The 23,544-nt window shown below is 54.7% G+C and overlaps 1 protein-coding gene across 2 annotated transcripts in view; it reads left to right on the top strand.

The window, feature by feature from the left end:
* The first annotated feature begins 1,907 nt into the window (after nt 1–1,907).
* The window catches only part of KLHL26 (kelch like family member 26), a 28,061-nt gene continuing 6,424 nt past the window's right edge, over nt 1,908–23,544 (top strand). For both annotated transcript variants that reach the window (XM_006747369.3, XM_081815750.1), the window contains exon 1: nt 1,908–2,047. In XM_006747369.3, the coding sequence (XP_006747432.1) occupies nt 1,971–2,047 (77 nt within the window). In that variant the 5' untranslated portion in view covers nt 1,908–1,970. The remainder of the gene's footprint in view (nt 2,048–23,544) is intronic.

Consider the following 23,544-nt stretch of genomic DNA (forward strand, 5'->3'; position numbering starts at 1 on the left):
ATAAAGTCCTCCGTGACCTGGAGCACTATTCATTGCCACCCACCCCATCTTCTCCTCCCCTTTCCCTCTCCCTCAATTTTCCCCTGCTAGGCAACGCTCCAGGCATGCTCCTGGCTCAGGGCCTTCGCACTGGCTGTCCTGTGCCACATGATCTTTGAATACCTGGTGGGTCCCCTGCACCATGTGTCTGCAGTGCTACATGTGAGCACACAGCCAGGGGCCCAGTGAACCTCTTCTTGCTTATCTTCAGCCGTATGTCTGTGTGTCTGACATGTGGGTCAAATCTTGGTGTTTATGAAGTGTGAGTGCATATGGATGCCATTGACTGCAGCCGTATGTGGCGGGCGTGCGAGCTATAGGTTTCTGCTGAGCGGGGTTTGATGACTGCATGTGGTTCATTTGGAACAAAGGCTCAAGTGGCAGGCCGACCTCCGATGGGCAAGGGTGTGTGTGCAGAGCTTGCCAGAACTTGAGCTGCTCATGCATGCACAATTCAACATTTATTGAGCACTTATGGTGTGCTGGAGAAGTCAGCAGGGCCCCTCAGCACCTGGTATCTTTCAACTTGCACAATGTCAACTCCCGAGCATTTAACAAAAGTGATTGAGTATCTACCTTGTACCCACCTGATCCTCGGCGGCAGATGATCAGTTGAGTCTGGTTCTAGCTGCAGGAGCCCACCCAGGCAGACTCCTTGCTTCCTCCTTGCCCCTTGCATGTCTACTCCTTTCTCCTAGCACTGATTGCAGGGAAAGCTCTGAGCTTCATTTGGACCCCTGAACCCTGCTCAAGGCTGCACATGGGAGGGTATTCCAACTCAGAAGGTGAAAGTATAAATGGGCACAAGGCTGGAGGGAGGATCCTGGGAACTTGGACCCTTCTAGGGTGGAGTTTCCAGGCTTTCAGTGGATTGGGGGGTGGGGAGTGTCCTTGAAAGGCTCTGGAAGCTTTACAAAGGCCTTGTTGGCCCTGGGCTCCATGGGGTCCAGAGTGGGGAGCAGTGAAAGAAGGGAGGGGAGAAGGAAGGAGAACAAAGAGAAAAAGGAAGGACATAGATGCACAACTTTGAGTGTTGGCTGAAGATGGGGTAATTGGGGGCTGGAATTTGAGGGTCCAAGGCTGTTGGTTCTGGTGGAGTGGACTTTGGTGGTATAAGTATGGGTATGAAGGGTCTGTGGGCAAGGATTTAGGGGATTGGCAGTTAGGATTGGTGTAGAGGATGGGGGAGATAATCTGAGGACAGGGTTTGGGGGTGTGAAAACCAGAATTGTGGGTGAAGCAGGAGGTTTGGGGATCTGAGGGCAGATGACTGGACTCTGAAGGTGGAGGTTCTTGGGTTTGAGGGTGGAGGCTCTGGGAGGGTAGGTCAGGGGAGGGTTGGGACCCAAAGCCTAGTTGGAAGTCTGAGGCCTGGGCAAGGGATGAACTCCCACATCTGAGGGAGGTCTTGGGGAGTGAGTGGCCCTGGAAGGGCAGGGATAGTTATCAGAGCTCTTGGATCAGTTTCTCCTTGTTCCTCCCATCTCGGCCTCGCCCCTCCCCCTTTGTAGAACAGACCCCTCCCCAGACCCGCCGCACTTCACCTTCGGGCCAGCCCCTACTCTCCGAGCCCCTTCTCAGGTCCCATCAACCCCTCACAACTCGCCTTTGCCCCGCGCCTGCCCGGAGTAGGCCCCGCCACCTAGATAACGCCCCGCCCCTCATCACAGACTCCGCCCCCGTCCAGGCCCCGCCCCCTTCCCTCAGCTGAGCCGGCCCCTGCCTTCACCGCCCCCGCCCACCCGCAGACCCCACCTCTCTCCGCCCAGGCCACACCCCCTCATTAGGCCAGGCCCCACCCTTCGCCCAGGGCCCCGCCCCCTGCAGAGCAGGCCCGGTGGCGCCCCGCCCCCCCACCCCCCGCGTCTCTGTCTCCCGGGCCGGCGCGCGCGGCTCCCGTCACTTGAACGCGCGGCGGCGGCGGCGGGAAGATGGCGGAGTCCGGTGGCGGCGGCGGCGCTGGTGGCGGCGGCTTCGGCGCGGGCCCGGGCCCCGAGCGTCCGAGCAGGTGAGACCCGTGCGCAGGGTGGGCCGGCACCTGACCCGGGGCCAGGGTGACGTGTGGGGAGTCCTGGGGGTCGTGAGGGGCTGAGGAGCCACCTGGGCTGGTTCGAGGGTCTTTACGGGGGATTGCTGGCTTTAGGGGGTCATGGAGTACTGGGGGGACCGAGGGCTGCTGAGGGGCAGCCGAAGGCGGGCTGGGGGCCCCAGGACCTCGAGGTATCTGCATGCGGCCCTAGGGGTCTGAGGGGGCATTGAGGAGCATGGAAGTCTGAAGGGAAACCCATGGACTCCTGACTGTGATGGGGCCATGGGGGAACTGGGGATCCCAAAGGGTCTGGGAGGCAGAGAGGGCCTGAGGAGGGGACTATGGGCAGTCTTGAGCTTGTTGAGGCTGTCTTGGGGACTCTTAAGGAGGGGACTGATGAGAGCTTGAGGGGCTGAGGCCCAAGGCTTCCTGGAGGGTGCTGCAGGACCCTGCCCTGAAGTGTTTAAAGGTGGTCCTGTGGGCATGCTGAGGGGTCCTGGCAGGAGTGAGGACTGTGGAAGGCTAGAGATAGGGGGCTCAAGTGAATCTGAGGGCCTGAAAGAGGCCTAAAGGGCCTAGGAAAACCTGAAAGCAGAGGCTGCCGTCGTCCCCAGGGGTCCCAGTGTGTCCTTATGGGCAGGAAAGGGTCTGGAGTTCCCAGGGGTCCTAAGGAGCTGGGGTGGGTCTTGGGGAGCCTGAGGATGATGAGAGAACCCTGAAAGTCTAAGGAGGGTCCATCCTTGGTGCTCCTGTCTCCCATCCCCATGGGGTTCAAATCCTCCCCCAGACTAAAGGACTTGAAGCAAGGTCTTGCCCACAGAAAAGGGAGGCTCCCTTTTCCTTTGTCCAAGTCCTCAGATGGGTAGCTTGAACCCCAGAATTGGTGTAAAAATTGAAGGTGTTGGTATGCATTGTTTTGGATTCTCAGAGGGGAGGAACACCTGCCTTAGGTAGCACAACCTTCCTCTTCTTACAGGGCCAGCGTGGCCCAGATCCTCCCGTCCTGGCCTCCCAGGAAAGCCTGCCACCCTTGGTTGGCCAAGGAGGAAATCTGGGCTCTTCCTTGATGGTGAGCGTACGGGAGCAAATAATTCCAGTGTGATAAGTGATGTGTGCTGTGGAGGCAGTCCTCATTGTGGAGACTTGGGCTGGTGCTGACCTGAAAGACCTGATGACTCCAGGCATGAGTGGGGCTTTAGAGGCCTACAACGGGGAGTGAGGAGAGATCAGAAGATTTTAAGACATTCAGGGGGTAGAGTTGGCAGGGCTTGTTGGCCAGGCATGAGGTGACACGTAAGGAACAGACAAAAGGGGACAGCTAACCCCAGGTCCCTGCCTTGGGCCCAGGAATGGGATAGTTTGGGGACAACAGCAAGGTGTAACTAATTACATACCGTATAATTCGCTCATTTTAGCTGAGCAGTTGATTGAGTTTTTTTTTTTTTTAAAGATTTTATTTCTTTATTTGACAGAGAGAGAGACACAGTGAGAAAGGGAACATAAGCAGGGGGAGTGGGAGAGGGAGAAGCAGGCTTCCCGCGGAGCAGGGAGCCCGATGTGGGGCTCGATCCCAGGACCCTGGGATCATGACCTGAGCCGAAGGCAGACGCTTAACGACTGAGCCACCCAGGCGCCCCGAGTTTTAATTATTTTATAGAGTTATGTACCCTTTAAAACAATCCAGTTTTTTGAGAAGGCTTCCATCACCCCAAAGAGTTCCCTCAAGCCCCTTACAGTCAACCCCCAGCCTCAAACACATCCTGATCTGCTTTTGCTCTCTAGTTTTGCCTTTTTAGAAATTGTATATGAATGGAATCCTACTCTGTGTGGCTTCTTATGTCTGACTTCTCTCCCTTAACTGAATGCTTTTGGAAGTTCATCTGTGTGGTCACAAGTATCAGAAGGATGTTCTTTATCATTGCTTCAGAGTATTCCATTGTATGCATAGACAGTTTGCTTACTCATTTACTGGTTAATGGACATTTGGGTTTCCGTTTTGACAATTACAAATAAAGTCCCTGTGAACATCCAGGTATGTGTTTTTGTGTGGATATATACTTTTATTCTCTTGGGTAAATACCTAGGAGTGGACTGACTGGGTCCTATGGTAGATGTAGGTTTAACTTTTTAAGAAACTGCCAACCTGTTTTCCAGAGTGACTGTACCATTTGCATTTCTACCAGCAAATGTACAGGAGCTCCAGTTGCACCCCATTCTTGTCTACGGTTGATGTGGCCAGTTTTTAATTTTAGCCATTTTAAGTATATATGGGTATCTTATTTTGGTTTTAATTTGTATCTCCCTAATAAGTAATAACGTTGGATACTTTTTCATGGTCTCGTTGGGTATTTATATCTTTGATAAAGTGTCTTTTCAAGTCTTTTGCCCATTTTCTAATTGAGTCGTTGTCTTATTGTTGACTTTTAAGAATTTTTTATGTATTTTGGCTACAAGTCCTTTATCAGATATATGATTCACACTTTTTCCAAGTCTGTGGCTCATCTATCTTTCTTTCTTTCATTTTCCTAATGATATCTTTCACAGGGCAAAATTTTATCATTTTGATGAAGTCCAGTTGATCAGTGTTCTTCTCTAATGGATTACACTTTTCGTGTCATATGTAAGAAATCTTTTCTTTTTTAAAATTTTATTTTAAGCAGGCACCATGCTGGGCATGGAGGCCAACACAGGGCTTGAACTCATGACCATGAGATCAAGACCTGAGCTAAGATCAAGAGTTGAATGCTTAACTGACTGAGCCACCCAGGCACCCCTCTAAGAAATCTTTTCTAAATGGAGGCACTTTTTTTTTTTTAAGATTTTTTTTTTAATTTTTTTTTTTTTTTTTATTTGCGAGAGAGAGAATGAGAGACAGAGAGCATGAGAGGGAGGAGGGTCAGAGGGAGAAGCAGACTCCCTGCTGAGCAGGGAGCCTGATGTGGGACTCGATCCCGGGACTCCAGGATCATGACCTGAGCCGAAGGCAGTCGCTTAACCAACTGAGCCACCCAGGCGCCCCAAGATTTTATTTATTTATTTATTTGAGAGAGAGAGCGTGCATGCACAAGTGTGTGGGGCGGGGAGCAGAGGGAGAGGGAAAGGCAGACTCCCTGCTGAGCAGGGCTCCAGGGCTCTCTCGCAGGACCCCGGAATCATGACCTGAGCTGAAGGCAGACACTTAACTGACTGAGCCACCCAGGTGTCCTGGAGGCATTTTTTAAAAAGACATTTCCCCCACTTCCGAGATTCCCATTTGCCCCCTTCCATCCATCCTAGTGGAAAGATTACAGTTGTCTAGAGCAACTGATAGGGAAGGGGCTCTTATCCCTGTGGTGCTTGTATGGGGAGAAGGGCAAGGATCCCTAATATGGTGAGATGGAGCATGTGGAAAGAGGATCCAGTTTTGAGGGAGATTGTGGCACACAATATTTTGCCAAGGATCCCTTGAGATCTAGAGGCCCTTGTAATGTTCATTTATTCCTTCCTTCACTTATTCCAAAGGGGCCAGCGAGGCCTGGTGTATCACTTGCCCATGCCTCATTCCTTTCCATCCTTCCACACTCCCAGGTCATGTCCTCTCAGAGCCATCTGCCTGACCACCGAGCTCAGTTAGCCCCCAGAATGCTTTTTCTGGTCACCTTGGATTGTTTGGTAAAATTTTTATAGCATTAAATCCTCACCCACAAAAAGTGAACAATTCTGTGACATTTAGTATGTTCATAATATTGAGCAACTATCCCATCTGTCTAGTTCCAGAACATTTCCACCACTCCAAAAGAAAATTCCGTACCTATTGGCAATCACTCCCCATTCCTCCTACCCCAGCCTCCTACAACTATTCATCTCATTTCCATCTCTATATAATTTACCTGTTTCATAAATGGAATCATACAATATGTGACTTTTTGTGTCAGGCTTCTTTCACTTTGTGTAATGTTTTCAGGATTCATCCACGTTGGAATGTGTATCAGTACTTCATTCATTTTTACGACTGTATAATATCTCACTGTGTGGACATACCATACATTTTGTTTAACCATTTGACCAACAGGTGGACATTTAGGTTGGTTCCACCTTTTAGCTAGTTGGACTGTGCTGCTGTGAGCACACATGTTCAAGTTTTTGTGGAAACACTTGTGTTCAGTTCTTGGGGTGTATACCAGGAGCGGAGTGGCTGGGTCATATGGCTGTTGTGTGTCCTTGATCACACTATCTCGACCCAACACTCCTTGGTGTGTTTATTAGTGGAAATGCCTTGAGGGTGGAGAGCGTCTGCCTCATTCTGTCTTATATGCCTGGAGCAAGGGCTGCACAAAGGAAGTAAATGTTCAAGAAATAGGGCTGGGGGTGGGGAGGGAGAGAGAAAGGGATGGATGAAAGGGGTGTGGAAAAGCTCTCTAGGGCTTGCAGTCTGGCGGGTAGGAAGTCCCTTCCCTGGGATCGGGTCAGTCCTTCGCCTTTTCAGGGAGACTTGTGGGGTTGCTGAGGGCTGGAGGGAGGCTGGCTGTGGGGAGCTGTGGGGAGGCTGTGGGGTTGGTTTTCCAGTCTTCCAGGAGGCGCCTGCATCTGCCTTTTTGTCCCATGAAGGGTTTTGTCATTTGGCCAGGGATGGGGGCGGTTCCTGTCTTCCCCTTGGCCTTTCCAGCGGTCCCACAACTCAAGAAACTGTCCTCAGGAGGGACTGAGCTCCTCCACCCCCCCACCGCCCCCAGCGTTATATAACTTGTTTGTTCCAACTTCACTTTTCTGCAACCAAGGGGGAAAAAAAGAAAGAGAAAAGCTTATTCTCCTTCCTTCCCATCTCGAGGGATCAACAAAAAACTCGTTGCCTAGTAGAGATGGTCGTTAATAACCAAGCCGAACCTCGGGATGGTTGAAGCGTGGCTGTCTCAGCCGAGGGCTTGCAGAGGGGAGGTGGGGTCCTAGCTACAGGCTCACTCACACAAAAGACACTTGTTCTCTAGTGGGCCCCCTCCCAGCTCCACATCAGGCCCTCCAAAAGGGTCCAGGCTCAGGAGGGAGGGGAGGTTTGCAGCCACTTGGGGTGTTGAGTTGGGAGAGAATGGAGGGATTCTCCTGGGAGATGCACTTTCCTAGCTAAAATTCCATCACTGTGAGGTGCCCAGCTGGCTGAGCTCTGGAGGGACCTTCTTGCCACAGAGGCTCTTCAGATGTTGGGTTGTTGGCATCCTCACTCCTCAGCCCATCTTCCCGAAAGGTGTCTGGATGGGACCCAGTCTGGCTGACTCACGCTGCTCCTGGGGGCTGAGGCGAGGGTATTGGGTGAGGGACGTGCCAGCCACAGGTGTTTTCATGGGAAGTTATGGCCCAGACACAGTGTGAGCGGGTTCGGCACAGTTCAGCAAGGCAGCTATCTGCTTCTGGCTTGGTGACCTTTGCTTGTTTAAACTTTCTTAACAAGCCCTCTCTGGCGGTGTCCTGGATTGTCACCACTCAGCCCTGAGGCCCTGGAAGAGTTCAGGCCCCCAACCCTTGTGTGAAAGACTGGGGGAACTTTTGGCCTTCTGAGAAGGTTCTTCTTCCTTTGGCTTTGTCCTCTTTTCAGCCAGGAGGGAGGGGTAGGGGTTTGACCCTTCAGAGATGGGGCCTCAGCTCCTCCTCTTGAGAATTTTGGGAGATTTGGTGGTAGCAGGTGCCTCATCAGACCCACCTGTGTCTGTGGCCCCTCGTCTGACGAGCAGGGCCGCCCCACATACTGTGCACCTTGGGCATGTCTGCAACCCTCTGCACCTTAGACTGCTCATCTGGGAAGTGGGACCACAGGCCCACTGGGCAGGGTAGCTGGGACGAAGCAAGCTGGGGCCAGGGTGTGCTCAGTGGGTGCCTGGCACGTTGCCTGTGCATCTAAATTTTTTTTTTTTAAGATTTTTTTTTATTTGAGAGAGAGAGACAGAGATAGTGAGAGAGAGCACGAGTGGGGAGGAGAGAGGGAGAAGCAGGGAGCCTGAATCAGGGCTCAATCCCAGGACCCCAGGACCATGACCCAAGCCAAAGTCAGATGCTTAACCGACTGAGCCACCCAGGCGCCCCTGTGCATCTAAATGTTAATGCAGAAGTGGCGATGTTAGCCTGCAGTCCTGATGCTGCCCACATTCTGCCTGCCGTGCCTGAGTGGGGCCTGGCAGGACTGCGGGTTGTCGTTGGCAGGTCTTGCCTGCGAGTCAGTGTGGCAGGTGGGGAAAAGAGAAAGTTGGTGTGTTAGTCCATTCTGGCTGCTGAATACCAAAGACTGGGTGGCTTATAAACAACGGAAACCTGTTTCTTAAAGTTCTGGAGGCTAGGAATTCCAGGATCGAGGCACCAGCAGGTTTGGTGTCTGGTGAAGCCACTTTCTGGTTCAGAGATGACTGTTTTCTTAGGGTATCCTCACATGGTTGAAGGGGCAAGGGGGCACTCTGGGATCCCACCCCCCCTTTTCTTTTAAGATTTTTTTTTTTTAAGTAATCTCTACACCCAATGTGGGGCTCGAGCTTACAAGCCCGAGATCAAGAGTCACATGCTCTACCAACTGAGACAGCCAGGCACCCCAGGGTCCATATTATAAGGGCACTGGTCCCATTCATGGCTCCACCCTCATGACCCAATCACCTCCCAAAGCACCCCCCTCGGCCATCTTAATACCATCACATTGGGGGTTCGATTTTAACATGTGATTTCTGGGGGACACAAACATGCAGTTGGCTGAGCAGTTGGGAGGATGGTGGCACCGTTACTTGGTGGTAATGAGAGGGTCAGTGGCAGGGGTAGTAGGAGAATGGCACATTCCAAATCCAAGGTGCTTCTGCAACACGGAGAAGGCAGATGCCTTCGGGTGGGCCTGGCACCTGGCAGCAGTACAGAGCGCAGCTCCGTGGGTCTCTGCAGGGCATTGGGGTGGGGGCAGCTGAGTCTGAGGCAGGCTGGGGGGAGCACTGGGCTGGAGGTGCTAGAGGGCCAGGCCAAGAAGCTCAGCTCCTCCTCAGGGAGCGAGGCGCCCCTTTCCTCACCTTCTCGCCAGCAGGGTCCTGCGAGCTCATGATGTGAAATTGCTCTGAAAACTGCTCACTTTGCCCCGAATTGTGGAGCATTTGTCTCACAGCTGGACCCCTTCCACCTGGTAGCTGTGACTCCCCTGGGGGCGGCCTTCTTGTCGTCGGCCATAGGGGTAGAAAGGTTTTATTAGCCTCCGCTATCATAGTGCCATCTCCAGGGAGCCCATGCCGTGTGTCATCCCGCTTTTCTTAACGCCAGTTATTTTTTATTGCCGATCCGCACGGGAGAGCTTAGCGAGACCAGGTCAGAGGTTTGTGCTCGCATCCCTCCCCAGACACTTTAAAAGTGAGGCTTTCTCTGCATTCCTGCCCTTTGGTCTTAGGTCATGTTGCAGACCTGGGGTTGAAGGCCCTGGAGAAGGATGGGAGGAGTAAGGGGACTGGGAGGAAAGGCCCAGATAGAAACAGTTCATCAACAGAGGTGACTTCTGGCATCTCTGGCTCCTTTCTCTTGTGGACAGGACTCGTTTGACACCTTTCTCTTCCTCTGGTGATGGTCCCATGGTTCCTGTGTGCCTGCTGCTATGCTTGGTGCTGGGCATAGGGGGCCCCAGGATGGTCAGGCCTTGCCCACGTGGACATGCTAGCAGGGTTAGCAAGACAGTTATGCAGTCATTTTTCCATACTTGCCATAAATGATCCTGAGGCCAAGTGGGAGGTTCCTGCCTTTTCTGGAAGGTTCTGAGAGCCTCCTCATGAATGAGGTTGAGGTGAGTCTGAGGGTTAGTATCAGCTTGGGGGAAGGGGGTCATGGGAAGTAGACTCTTTTCTGGGTATAGGCAAGTGGCATGTGTAGGTACTGAAGGAGGAGCAGCCTGGCTTTTTAGGGGTCATGAGGGCAGAGAGGAGCTGGAGGGGGTGGGAGGGAGGAGGCTGGGAGACTCGGTGGGGGCGGTGCAGAGTTTGAGTTGGAGGGGGCCTGGGTCAGATTTGTGTTTGGGAAGGATCCCTCTTTTGAGAGACAAAGGGGCCTAGACCTAGGTGGGAGCTGTAGAGATGGTGAGGTAGGCAGGGGTTTAGGGAAGATTCGAGATTGAACTCATGCCATGTGCTGATCACCGGTGGAGGCCGGGCACAGGGTCACTGGCTCTCAGGTTTCATCCAGGACTGAGGAGTGAGTACTGGGGAAGGATCCATTAGGTAGGCAGGCAGGCAGGCAGGAGGTAGGAGAGGCCCCACTGGCCTGCGGCTGTGCTGCCTGTGAGCATCCAGTGGAGATGGGAGGCAGAGGTGGACTTCCAGCCTGGAGGGCTTGAGGGCTTATCTCTGCTTTGGAAAGCCCTTGTGCCTGTCCTTGCTCAAGGGCCTCAGGTCTTCCAGCGAGCAGCTCCTGGTCCCAGGAATGTGCCTTCTCCTGAGAAGAGGCTCTGGCCTAGCCTTGGCCACCCTGGGAGGTCTCCCCAGTTTCGATTCTGCCCGCCTGCTCTGAGCTTCACCTTGGGAGCACTCACCACACTACTGTCTCCTCCCATCATTTGTTGGCACATTATGTTGGTTCCACCTTTGAGCCACATCCCTGTCTGCCCCTTCTTCCCTTCTTCATCCCTGCTCTGAGCCACCATTGGCTCTTGCTCTCCCAGCTGCTGCCCCACACTCCAGCCAGTGGGTCCCTCCTGAGATAGGCATCAGACCATGTTGCTCTGCCTGCCACCTGCGGGCGGGTTCTTCACTCTCAGAACAAATTTTACTTCTCCATGTGACCCCCACCCCCACCCTCATAGTGAGGCCCTACCCACCCACTGGGCTCTCTGTGCTTCCGCAGCCCGGCTGGTCTCCCAACAGCACTCCTCTGGCACCCCTCCTGGGCCTTTGGCCTGGCTCTTCCTTGGTTAGAGTGTCTTGTCCCAGTGCTTTGCACAGCTCCAGTGTTGCCTCCTTGGGGCCTGGTGGCTCTGTCCACCCGCCTCTCTGCATCCTCTGCCTTGTGCTCACAGTACATTCTGTATGCTTAAAGACCCATGTCCCCTAGAATGTGTGTGCTCCCCAGAGCAGGGCTTCCCCGTGGTGGCTCTGATTTGCTCCAGCAAATACCCCACACATAGCCTGTGACAGGATTTTGAGGGGACCTGGCCTGCCCTAGAGGCTTCTGGAACAGCCTTCTGCACTCTGCTGGCTGAGGATCCCCCTTTTCCTCACTGTATTTAATGGCATGGTCTGGGTAGAGAAACAGAAGCAGGCATGTTGTCAGTGAATCGGCCCATTAGAGAGAAGCCACTGAGCAGTGCCCTTTTGCATGTGCTTCATTTAGTTAAGGAACAGGATCTCAGCCCCATGTGCTGAGCAGGGGAAACGGCCAGCCACTCTCCCTGTCCAGCTGCCTGCACTGGGAAGTGGGGGCCGGGGCCGCGGGGTCCCCACTGCCAGCAGACCCGCCTTCCTCCTGTGGTAGCCGCTCCGCAGCTGTGCAGACGAGCTCTTAACACTTGTTAACCCCGAGTCTCCAGTCCCTTCCTCCTGCCCCCTCCCCTTTCCCATTTCTCTCCAGAGAGGGCTGCTCAGGATTCACAGAACTCGTCCCCCACGGCTAAGAGAGCGCTTCCTTAGCATTCCTCCTCTGCCGAGCTGGGAGCGGGTGTTGGGGCGCAGCCAGCGCGGTTTCAGACCCCTGGCCGACCGGCTGAGGGGCTGATTTCTTCGCACACACCACCTCACCGCACACTGAAAATATTGTGATTCGGGAGGAAGTAACCGGCACCTTTGGGGAATCGCAGACCTTTCCTGTGAGGGAAGCAGCTTCCGGAATTGAACAGCTCAGCCTAGAGGAAATCTTGAGGGGTGGACCTTTGGGCTTTTAAAGGCCTCGAGGGGGGTCACCCGAGATTGAGACCGAAGATGTTTTCTGACGCCACAACTGCAAAATTCCACAGGGGTCAAAGACGGATCGGGCGGGAGCGGGCTGGGCTGCATATCCGGAGAGCTCTCTCTCAATGGGATGTTAGAATTTGAAGCAGCCTGCTGAAGGAAGCAGGAGCAGAGAGACCTGATCACCAGAATCTACCGAGAGACCGGAGCTGCGAGTAGGGCAGTCCCTCAAGATGGGGTTGAGGGGTGGCACTGTGTCCTTGAGGCGGCAGGCGCGTAAAGGAGCCCCCCTGAGGACCCCGAGGCAGCCTCCACATAGAAAACTGACAGGACTGTGTTTGAAAGTTTTAACTGTGTGCTTGCCTTGGTGAAATCTGGTGGGTCCCAGGAGAGTGTCTCTTGCTCTCTTTTCTCCCCCTCTCTGTCATGCAAGGGGGTGAGGCAGGGCAGTTGGGAGCACACAAATGTTTATGCTCCACGTGAGTCACTTACAGAAGCAAGGGGTGGTGTTTTTCTTGCTGAGGCTGATGGCATAGCACAGCCCTGCAGCTCCAGCCTTAGGCTTGCTTCCAGCATTTTAGCATTTAGAGTTGCTGAACTTTCGCGGTGGGGTACATGGGGAGCTTGCTGACCTTTCATGGGGAGCTGGCTGTCTTGTCACAGGCAGGCAGGACTCAGGCTGAGTTCGGCCACTACCCACTTGCTACAGATCACCCAGCTTGTACTTCCTCAACGCTCCCTGCCCCTCCCATCCCCGGGGTAGAAAGCCTGTGTGCTGCGCAGGGAGAGGCGGCAGCTGGAGAAGTGGTAACTCCATGGTGGTTTTTTCTGAGGCTCATCTGGAACGTGGTGGACAGGAGCCCTGGATCAGAGGCTTCTAACATTGAAGGCCCCCTTCGGTTATGAGCGCCAGAAACTCAATTCTCTGCCTTAAATTAGAAAATAAAAGTTCAGGGGCGCCTGGGTGGCTCAGTCGTTAAGCGTCTGCCTTCGGCTCAGGTCATGATCCCAGGGTCCTGGGATTGAGCCCCGCATCGGGCTCCCTGCTCAGCCAGGAGCCTGCTTCTCCCTCTTCCACTCCCCCTGCTTGTGTTCCCTCTCTAGCTGTCTCTCTCTCTGTGTCAAATAAATAAATCTTTAAAAAAAAAGAAAAGAAAAGAAAAGTTCATTGTTCACATTAAAAACAAAAAAAGGTTCAGGGAGAGTTCTAGTTTTAGGTACATTGAGATTCAGGGCTCAGATGATTCCCTTGGACTCCGTGACTCCTTTCTCTCAGCTCTGCCTTCCCTCCTGGCTGGGCAAGGTGACCTAGCCTTGCAACCCCAGGGGGAACACTAATTTCCATTCTGGTCGCTCCAGCAAAAGTCCCAGGGAAGGCTCTGATTGGATCACATGGGTCACACCCCCATCCTGTGGCCAGGGATCTGGGAAGCTCTAATTGGTCATGAGTCTCCCTTTCCAGTCCAGAGATGGGGTCTTCTGATTCCTACCACTGGAGAATAGGAGGTTCCCTGAGGAAAACAGGAGGCCCTTATCAGAAGAGGGGAGGGATGTTGGCACCCCCTAAAATGGAGGTATTCATGACAGGCCCCTTCTGATGCCTAAATTTGTGCTGCTCTTGGAAGGCTGAGCCATCTCCATATCTGCATCTGCCTGTGTCTGGCCTAGCACCACTGGTCATGGGCATGTGCCATTTGGCAGAACTGTCTATTTTGGGGCCTCAGCACCTGTCCTGCCAGGTGAGGTAGCTGGGCTGGACACTGAGATGTTAGAATTTGGCAGTGCTAGAATCTCACTAGGTTTCTGAGTGAGTGGTGCTTTGGGGCCACGTAGTCATACACCTACTTGCCTGACCTCTAGAGTGAAGGGGTTTTGCTTATTCAAGTGGCTCTGTCTCCAAGCCCAGTGCAGTGGGGGTAATGTGGGGGGATGGGCTCTGCCTGGGATCGGCCTTGTGTCAGTGGGTGGGAACAGAATAGGCACAGCCTCAGCCTGAGACTTGTCCACTCGTCTGCCCCTGCCGCCCCTCACATGGAGGCCCTGGCTGGGCTTTGAGGGGAAAGAGAGGCTGTGGAGAACCCTGGCTGGGTCATGAGGGCAAACATGACCATAGGGGAGAGCTTCTCCTTTCAGAAGGCTCAGAGGGTAACGTGGCAGGGGTGCATGGAAAAGCTGGTGGCCTTGGAAGTGTGGCATAAGGAGGAAGGTGGGGGGGCAGGAGGAGTCAGCCCTTCAACACGGGGAACAGCATGAGCAAAGTGTGGAGGCCAGACATTCTAGAAAAAATCCTGTTCAGTGCTTCCTGGATTGAGCCCAATCAAAGGATAACATACCCAGTCCCAGAACTTGGACCAGGAGGTTTCGTGGAGGGGATGAAGAGAGCAGGTATATGCAGTAGGTATCTGCAGCGAGCAGAGATATGAGTCAGGCTCTAGCCAGCCAATGCTACCACCTGGTAACCGTCTACCTGCCACCTCACCGATCCATCTACCCACCTATCCACCCACCTGTCCATCCATCCATCCATCCATCCATCCATCCATCCATCCACCCACTCATCTACCCACTCAGCCATTCAGCCATCCAGTCAGTGAGCATGACTGAGCTCTGAGCACATGGTGCCAGGTGCTGGAACACAGCAGGAGCTAGAACCTGCCCTGCCCTCCCCTGGTGAGGCTCCTGTTTTAGCCTCGGAGAGATAGGCTGGAAACTGATGGATGGTGTACCAGATGGAGCAATGATCGGGGAAGACAAGTAGAGCTGGGCTCGGGGGGCATAGGGGCCTGGGTGAGGCTCTCCCAGTGTGACCTGGCAGAGTGGGATTACGTCCCTCATGGTGGCTGGAGGATTGGTGGGATGGTCCACACCCTTGCCCTGCCAGCACTGAGGAGCCACAGCCTGCCCTTCCTGCTGGCCAGCTCTATGTTCAGTCATGGTTCATTGTCCTTGGAGAGTGGTCTCAGCCCAGCTTTGGTCTCCCCATCTATATCATGGAGGTGATATGGGGCCTACCCATCTGAGGCTACAGAGAGGCCGGCACCCGCCAAGGCCTTTTGTATGCTGTGTGGCCTTGGGTGGGTGCCTGAACCTCTCTGTGCTTCAGTGTCCCCGTCTGTAAGATGGTGATAATAGTGGTATCCTCCTTTCCGTATTGCCCACCGGGAGGTGAGCTGGGAGCCACGTCTGTACACACCCTGGCCCACAGCCCTGCATGGGGGGTGCTCACTGCAGGGCAGGGAGGGGCAGAGGTAGTGTGAAGACAGCTTGCTGCTGGTGAGGGAAGTAGGGTCTGGGTGTCCACTTTTCTTTCTAGGCTTGAGAAGTGGCCAGAGTAGGGCAGGTTTGGGTTTGGAGGAGTGCTGCCACAGGGTCTTCCTGTCCATGTGGCCAGGACCCTGTGTGTCCTAGGCTTAGTCAGAGGCTGGGGTGATGGCACAGGGCCTGGGCAGGAGGTCACAGCCTAGCTCGAGGGACACTGGGCTGACAGTGGCCCATGAAGAATGAGGCTGTGGAGGGCCACGGGGGGCTGAGGCGGGAGAGTGATGGGGTTCGATGTTGTTAGCTTACCCAGGTGGGAGGGTGGGCAGTGCCTGCAGAGTTCTGGCTGTGACCCAGTGGATATTTGGGGAATGCAGGGATCCATGTGGTTTGTCCCTGTCATAGAAAAGCAGGATGACCGAGTTGGCAGGGCCTGCCTGGAGTGGAGCCGGCACCAAGTGTGGCCACCCCACGCCAGGCTCTGTGGACACGGAATCTTGGGCGGGCTTCCGGGTAGGCTCGCCAGGGTCTCACTGTGAGGCTTGTGCTATGTGGAGGCAGACCCCAGCCACTGCTTCCAGCCCTGGGGAATTTACTTCTCGGGACGCCTGGGTGGCGCAGCTGGCTAAGTGTCTGACTCTTGCTCTCAGCTCAGGTCTTAATCTCAGGGTTATGAGTTCAAGCCCCGCGAAGCTTTACTTCTCTTACCATGCTGGGTCCTTGGTCCTTGGGAGGATTCAGGATGGTTCTTTCTTTCTTTCTTTTTTTTTTTTAAAAAGATTTTATTTTATTTGAGAGAGAGAGAGAGAAATAGCATGAGAGAGGAGAGGGTCAGAGGGAGAAGCAGGCTCCCCGCCCAGCCGGGAGCCCGGTGTGGGACTTGATCCCAGGACTCCGGGATCACGATCTGAGCCGAAGGCAGTCGCTTAACCAACTGAGCCACTAGGGGCCCCAGGATGGTTCTTTCAAGGTGGATGTGGGTTCCAGAACCTCTGCCTGCCTCGATGACCTTTCCACCCCCAGGCTCCCTGGCTGTCACGTGGGGGCTCTCAGGAGTTGCCAGCCCCAGGTGCCTGCAGGTGGCACTGTTACTTCCTGTGGGAACTACCTGACATCCCCTCTCTTCTGTCACCCTGTCACTGCCTGGTGAGCCCAGACAGGCAGGAGCCAAGGACATACACGTAGGGAGATAGCTATGATGGTGATGGCATGAAGAAGGTGAAGTGAGCAAGTGTGGCCTGGGGCTCCTTTGCAGGACTCTGGGAGGGCATCTCTGTAGGCAACATGTTTCCAGGATGGACTCAGAGTGGGCTCTGGCCATTCCCACGCCTCCGGCGCTTAGAGGCAGGTTGGGTGGGAGGGAGCGGAGGAGACTCTGCCCCTGTCCATCGGCCTGGTGCACTTGCCCTCCTGGCACAGATCCACTCATGGGGTGCGCAGATAGGCCTTGGCTCTGGGCATCCTGTCTTAAATTATCGAAGAAGACGTGGGAAAAAAACAGCATGATGACCAGGAATGAGAAGTAAACAACCACTGATGGCATAGAGAGGGCCCAGGCTCGGTGGGGAGACATGGGATCTAGGGGCCCTGGCTGGATTTCTTCTCTCCCTTTCTAGGTCTTTGTCTCCTTCCCTCTGGGTGTCTGTCCTCCCCTGTCTGGGTTTCTGTCCCTCAATCTCTGAGTCTTTGTTCCCCCCTAGATGTCTGTTAGTGCTTTGGTGTCCTGGCCTGCTGGGACACTGCAGTGAGGACCTTCATCTGCTCCTGAGCTCCACGCTTGTCGACCCAGAAGCCCCGGTCTTTTGTCTGCTCCCTTGGGAGCCCAGGGATCAAGCCCTTATCAGGAGGGATAGCCCCAGGAATGGGCTGTTGCCGCCTGAGGGGTGAGGAGGGCGGGGCGGCCTCTGGCGAGCAGTCCCAAGAGAAAGCACACTGACGTGAGCATGGGGGCTGCTGGCCAGCCTGAGCACTTGAGGGCCCGTGCAAGGTGCCAGAACATGGTGACTCTATCCTTTGGGCTGGGAGCACAGTACCCGGAGCTGTGAAATATTGTGGTAACCATGGCAACAGTAGCTGGGGGTGTCTGCCTTTGTGGGGCATATGGGACTCTGGCTCAGATGCACTTTTCCCCACAGAGCTGCGTGCCTAGGAGCCAGCGCTTTGGCCTTGGCAGTCAGCAGGTTGTGGTAGAGCAAGAAGTAGAAGCCAGTGCTGGAGCTGCTTGCAACTGTAGGGGCTGTGCTGGGCCTCAGTTTCCCTGTCTTAGAGGGGGATTCATGCGGTTGCATGTGAAGAACCACGCCTGGCATGTGCTCAGTCAGTGGGCCTGCCTTGTTAAGAGTCAGAGGTGGATAGGAGGGAGAAGGCAGAGAAATTTCCAGTGTGGCTGGAGGACAGGGGGTAGGGGGAGGGTGTTGTGTGAAATAGGGCAGAGAGGTGGACCAGCTGGCTGCCAGAGCTTCTTCAGCCCCCACCCCGCCTCCGGGTTCTGTCTCCCTCTCTGGGTCTCTATCCCCCTTTTTCTGGGTCTCTGTCTACCCCCCCTTTCCCGGTCTCCCTCCCCACTTCTTTCTGGGTCTCTGTCCCCTCTCTGCAGTGAAGTGCGGCATCTTCCCTGCTGATGCACCCGGGACCCTCGGGTGGAGTGGCCTGGAGCTCCCTGGTACGACATCGGCCGGGGTGTGAGCCAACCAGCTGTGCTGCGCTGCTGTGCTCCATCGAGCCACATGGACAATAAAACCAAAATTGGCTTTGAAAGTGGAAGTGCTCTCCGATTTGAGGGGAAGTGAGGGAATTTGCATGTCAGAACAGTATGTTAAAGGGGCAATACCGTCAGACTCTGTTCTGGCCCGAGCTTTGGGCTCCATGTGGGGGTGGGAAAGGATTTTACAAAACCCCAAAGAAATGTTTCCATGAAATTCTTTCTTGTTCTTGCCTTTCCCTTTTTTTTTTTTTTCAACATTCCAGTGAAAAGAACTGTTCCGGGGCTTCAGATCTCTCCTGTAGGGTTGGGAAACCAACCATGGAGACCAGGGCCAGCAGCCAGATGAGGGCAGGAGTTGGGGAGCGCCCACCCCACCAGGTGTCGCTTCCAGGGCAGCCCCCACCTCCACTGTGGGTCCCTGTCACTGGGGCACGGGGACCACAGTTGGTGTGGTCCTGCACTTCCTGTGGCTTTCCCCACTTGGCCATCTTATCTTGGGCTGGGTCCCCCTAAAACAGACCTCAAACAAAGATTCCAGCCCATGGTGTATCTGGGGGTGACCCCATGAAGGACTGGTGTCGGAGGGGGAAGGAACCCACACAGGGGGTGCCAGCCAGGAGCTGGAGACAACGTGGGCAAAGGGCTTGGCCAGCTGAGGACCCCCAGGGGATTGTGGACGCCTTGCCACAGGTGGTCCACCTGGGGGGGTCTTTACCCTACCCAGTCCCACTTTATGTTAGCCTTGGTGTAGGGGAAACTCTAAGGGACACAGTGGCTGTGTCCCCATGTCCAGCACAGGCCTGGGCCTGGCCAGGGGTGCCTAATGACAGTAGTAGGGGATGCAGTATGGGAGTAGGGGGTCAGGACAGCCTTGAGCCCAGGCCAGACCTGAGGGGGCACACGTAGCCCCTCCGAGGCCAGATCCAGGCCAAGGGTGCAGCTGGGGCGGCAATAAGCGGCCTCCAGAGACGTCCTGACCCGGCTGCTGACGCATTGGCTCCGATGACTCAGTGCGGGTGACCGTGGCTCGGGTGGCCGTCTGGAGACTCGGACAGGCTCAGGGCTGCCGCCGCCGCCTTCCTGGGGGCCCGTGGCCCCGCCGTGCCGACCGCCCCCGTCTGGGCTGGCCTGAGTAATGGGTCCTTCCCTTAGTCATCGGTCCCAGGCCTCAGCCCTCCCTCCTCCTCCTGCCCACCTCCGCCCAGCCAAGCCTGTCTGTCCTGGGGACTCCAGCCCCTGCCAGCTTCCTCCCTCCTTCCCTGAGCTCCTCAGAGGCTGTGAGGTGTGTGTGGGGGGCGTTGATGGGGGCTTCAGGGACAGCTGTACCATCTGTGAGATGAGAGGGGAAAATCAGCCTCGTAGGTACCATGAACCTTGCCAGGGGCGTGAGGAGAAGGGCCTGGGGGAGGATGAGATATGTACAGAAAGGAGCCGTTTCCTCCCCACTCAGTGCATCTCAGGCCTCATACCCTGTGAGCAGCTGTGCGATGGGCTTGGTCGGGGACTCTGGGCGAGGGGTGTCCTAACTCCTACAGAGGAGCATTTTCATGCTTCTGTGCTCAGCTGAAGGCCAGCCCTTTGTCAGAAGGTACAATAATTCTTTATACCCCTTTGGAAGGTTAGTTTAGCTGGTTTCTCATCTTTGGCCCCCAGAAACGGGATTTGGTGAATATCCTCCTGCGTCCATCATCTTGTACATGTAAGTATATCTCAGATAAATCCCAGAAGCAGACTTGCTGGATCAAGGATGTGAGACTTTAGAATTTTGCTAGGTCTGTTGAACTGCCTTCCTGGGGATCGTTCCACTTCACACTCCCACTGGGAACCGATGTGAGTGTCTACTCCCAGACAGCCAATGCTTCTGCTCACACGAGGGGTAAAGCCAGTCCCTTGCTGAGTGCACTTCTCTTATTGTGAGCCCTACTGACTCTTAGGTCTCTCCAGCCAGGTGTGTTTCCTTTCCTATGAATGATCAGCCCACATCCTTTGTGCATCTTTCTGTGAGATTGCTGGTTTTATATTGATTTTTTGGTGCTCTTTATATGTGGAGGACCATAGTAGACGTATGTCCAGGGACCAGCCAGCACCAGAATGAAGTTTCCCCTAGTGTAAAATCTTCTTCTGGTGGAGGCATGCATGTGCATGCCAATCCCTGGAGCTTAGAGGAAGCACATGAAGTCCTTTGGCCCTGCCTCATAATCAGTCAGAAACTTGTAAGAAAAAAATGAAGCCAGCTGAAAGCAAAATGGCAAAGGCTGGGGTGTAGGAGGGGGCACACATGTACAAAATCTATGAGGCAAGTTGTCCACAGAGAGGCACCTGCCATGTGCCAGTGCTCTGTGAGTGGTTCCAAGCTTGAAGTTTCTAAGCACTTGGCCCCATTCAGGGGCATGTGGGTGGCTTGTATGGGTGGTGACGGGATGCGGCCCCTCTCTGGGCCGTGCCACCTCCTCAGCCCAAAGGGAAGCTGAGGGAAGTAGCTGCGGCCCCTCATTTACCAGGAGGTGATGGGGACGAGGGAGAAACTCATGGCAGCCCTATGACATCCATGCTTCTGCCTGCCTCTTTTGACAGCCAAGAAAGTGAAGACCCAGAGGACAAGAGTATGTGCTGAAGTAACAGAGCTGATGGATGGCAGAGCAGGGGTCGGAATCCTGCCCTCTACCTCTCATACCAGTAACCGGGTAGAGCCTGGTGGGGCAAGGGCCATGGTGTGGCCCTGGCAGGCTTCCTGGAGGAGCATGTCTCTCTCACTCACTGAGCTGCATCTTCCCACCTTTGGGTCCTGGACCAACCTTGAGACACTCTGCTTAGGGCCAGGCTCTGGATGTGTGTGACTCTAAGGGATCCTGATGATGAAGGTGGCATGTTGATGGTGTCTGTGTGTCACTTCTTACACCCTACAGCTTCATCAGTGTGGAGTGGGGTCTGTGGGGAGTGGCACTTCTGTCCCCAGGGCTGCCCATACCTGCCGAGTCTGAGTCTGAGTCTCGTTGTGGTCCCTGGTTATTCACTGCATGGTGAAGTTTGAGATGTGCCTCTTCTCCACTCCCTGGCCCTGGGAGGGAGGCCCTGAGGGGTCACACCAGCTGTCCCTGGCCTCTGGGCCTCTGTGCTCCACAGGGAGGTCGAATGCTGGCCCCAGGCAGGAGGGGCCTGTGGTGTGGGGGAAGGTGGTTCCCTGTGCTGTCTTGGTGTAGGTTGGGCCCCAGGTGGGGCTGCAGGGAGAGGGTGGGCTTCTCAGGGCAGGCCTTTTGTGGAAGCCAGGCCTTTGGGACCAACACCCAGGATGCAGCCAAGCCCTCTGTTCCAAGGGAGAGGCTGGGGTCACTGTCTAACTGTGGGGGTGGCAGGGCTGGGAACACCCCAACTTTCTGGCCTCTGCATATTTCTGCTCCAGGATCCTTTCCCCTCCCCAGCTGTGGGACACTCAGCACTGCAGTGTGAAGCCGCTTCTGGATTATTTGGCCACTCTGGGCCTCCGTTCCCCAGACTGTGCACCCAGTGAAGGCAGGGCCTCTCCATCTCTTTCGCTCTTGTGTCCCCACCCATGGGAAAGGGGCAGGAGGCTGACAATGCCAGTGAGGCAAGAGGAGGGCAGGGGGAGGGGGCTCAGACCGGAGCACCTCCAGGGTTCTTGGAGGCTCATGTAGCATGTGGCCTTATCTTGGGCAGACTGGAGGCCTGTTGGGGGGTGTTGGTGGGAGGACACAGTGGGAGCCCATCTGGAGATGACACTGGAGGGCAGCCCTGACCAGAGGATGGGCACACTTTGAAGCCCGAGGGTCCATGCCAGTGACATTCTCTTTGTGATCCGCAGAACTTGGGTGCATTGTGGGAAACTGGAAGAGCAGAGACTTGAACTCCCAGCAGAGGCCTGGTCAGGCATGACGGGCTGGATGTAACAGTGGGAGGGGAACGGGGGCATGTGAGGTGGGCATCCCCTCCACCTGGCAGGGATAGGCGACCAGACCAAGCTAGAGACTTGGAGTCTTTCTGGGTCTCTGTGGCCTTCAGGGGGGCTGCATGCCAAATCTCCTGGGCAAACCCAGGCTCTGGGCACTGACACCACTGGCGTCCCAGCATTACCAGCCCAGGGGAGCACAGTGCTGAGTTCTGAAGCATGCGCTGCAGCCTCCCAGGGGTGGGAGGTCTGCCAAGTGCAGACCATGTCTCCCCTGCCATGTCCCGTGTCCCCCATGCCATGTCCCATGTCCCATTCCCCCCTCCCACACCAGGTCCCAGACCCTTGGGACCCTGAGTACCTTGCAGGCCTGTGGTCAGCACCCCAGGGCCCTACAGCTCCTCTGCCCCTTGGTTGGTTTGCCCCCCTTTCCTGAGGCTCTCGTGGAGGGGCCACTGAGGCCGGTGGCCTGTGCAGGTCAGGGACCTCCAGTTGGCAGCAGCTGCATTGATTGAGCACCGACAGTATGCCCTGTGCTTGGCATCAGCTCTTTTATCCCCAGTATTGTTTTGGGAGCTGCTGGACAGTGAGGGCTGAGGAGCCTTCTTTCTCCTGCTTTCTTGGAAAGACCAGTGCCCACATTCCTGGCCCTCATTTGTGGGCAGGCATCAGTCCCAGGAATGGGAAAGCAAGTTCCAGAGAGCTGGAGGCCGTGGGGAGAGAGCAGAGGACTTGGCCTTGGCCTGGGGTGGGTGAGGCATGGGCTGGGAGAGTCCTGGTGGGGGTTCTTGACCCCACAGTGGCCTGACCCTAGAAGTGATGGCATTGTTCCCTCCCGTTGTGTTCAGGGGTGAAGTGATGTATTAGGGCCTCCTACACCATTCATTCTTTAATATAGTCAACAAGTTTTCCAAGATGAAACAGCAGAGGGGACAGTGGTGCTGGAGGGGAGGGGATGTGGGGGTGAGCAGGGCAAGGGGGAATGGACCACAGAAATCCTCATACACTGTGAGGGTGCTGGTGATCATGGCAGGGTTTTATGCAGGGCCTGAGAAAGCTCAGATGTCCTTTTGTTTAATCTTACTTACTTCTTTTAATTTGATGTGAAATTCACATAACATAAAGTCTACCATTTTAAAGTGAACAATTCAGTAGCATTTAGTGCATTTACAGTGTTGTGCACACATCAAGTTCCAGAACATTTCCCTCACCCCCAAATGAGACCCCGTGCCCATTAGCTGTCACTCCCCACCCTCTTTCCACAGCCTGGCAACCACGAATCTGCTTTCTGTCTCTATGGATTTGCTTGTTCGGGACATTTCATATAAAAGGAATCATATAATTTATGACCTCGTGTGACTGGCTTCTTTCACTCAGTGTGGTATTTTTGAGGTTCATTCACGTTGTAGCATGAATCAGCTTCATTCCTTTTTACGACTGAGTACTATTCCATTGTGTGGATGACCACATTGTGTTTATCCATTTACCCTTTGGTGGACATTTGGGTTGTTTTCACCTCTTCTCTTTTTTTAAAACTTCATTGTTTGTTCTAAGACGACCTTTGCCTCCAGAACGTTTATTTTGAGGTGCAGCAATCTCTGTTTAACTTGTCTCCATCCCCCCATTGAACTACCCCCATAGGCAAACCCATCCTCTTAGGGTAGATATTCTTGGTTTTGTGGCTTCCCCACAGTTTGCTGTGCCCCACCCCCTGCCTGCTTCATTGGCCATGACAGACAGGGAGATCCCACCCACT

The sequence above is a fragment of the Leptonychotes weddellii genome, chromosome 1 (genome assembly GCF_054177405.1).
Source record: "Leptonychotes weddellii isolate Sample4059 chromosome 1, ASM5417740v2, whole genome shotgun sequence".
NCBI lineage: Eukaryota > Metazoa > Chordata > Mammalia > Carnivora > Phocidae > Leptonychotes > Leptonychotes weddellii.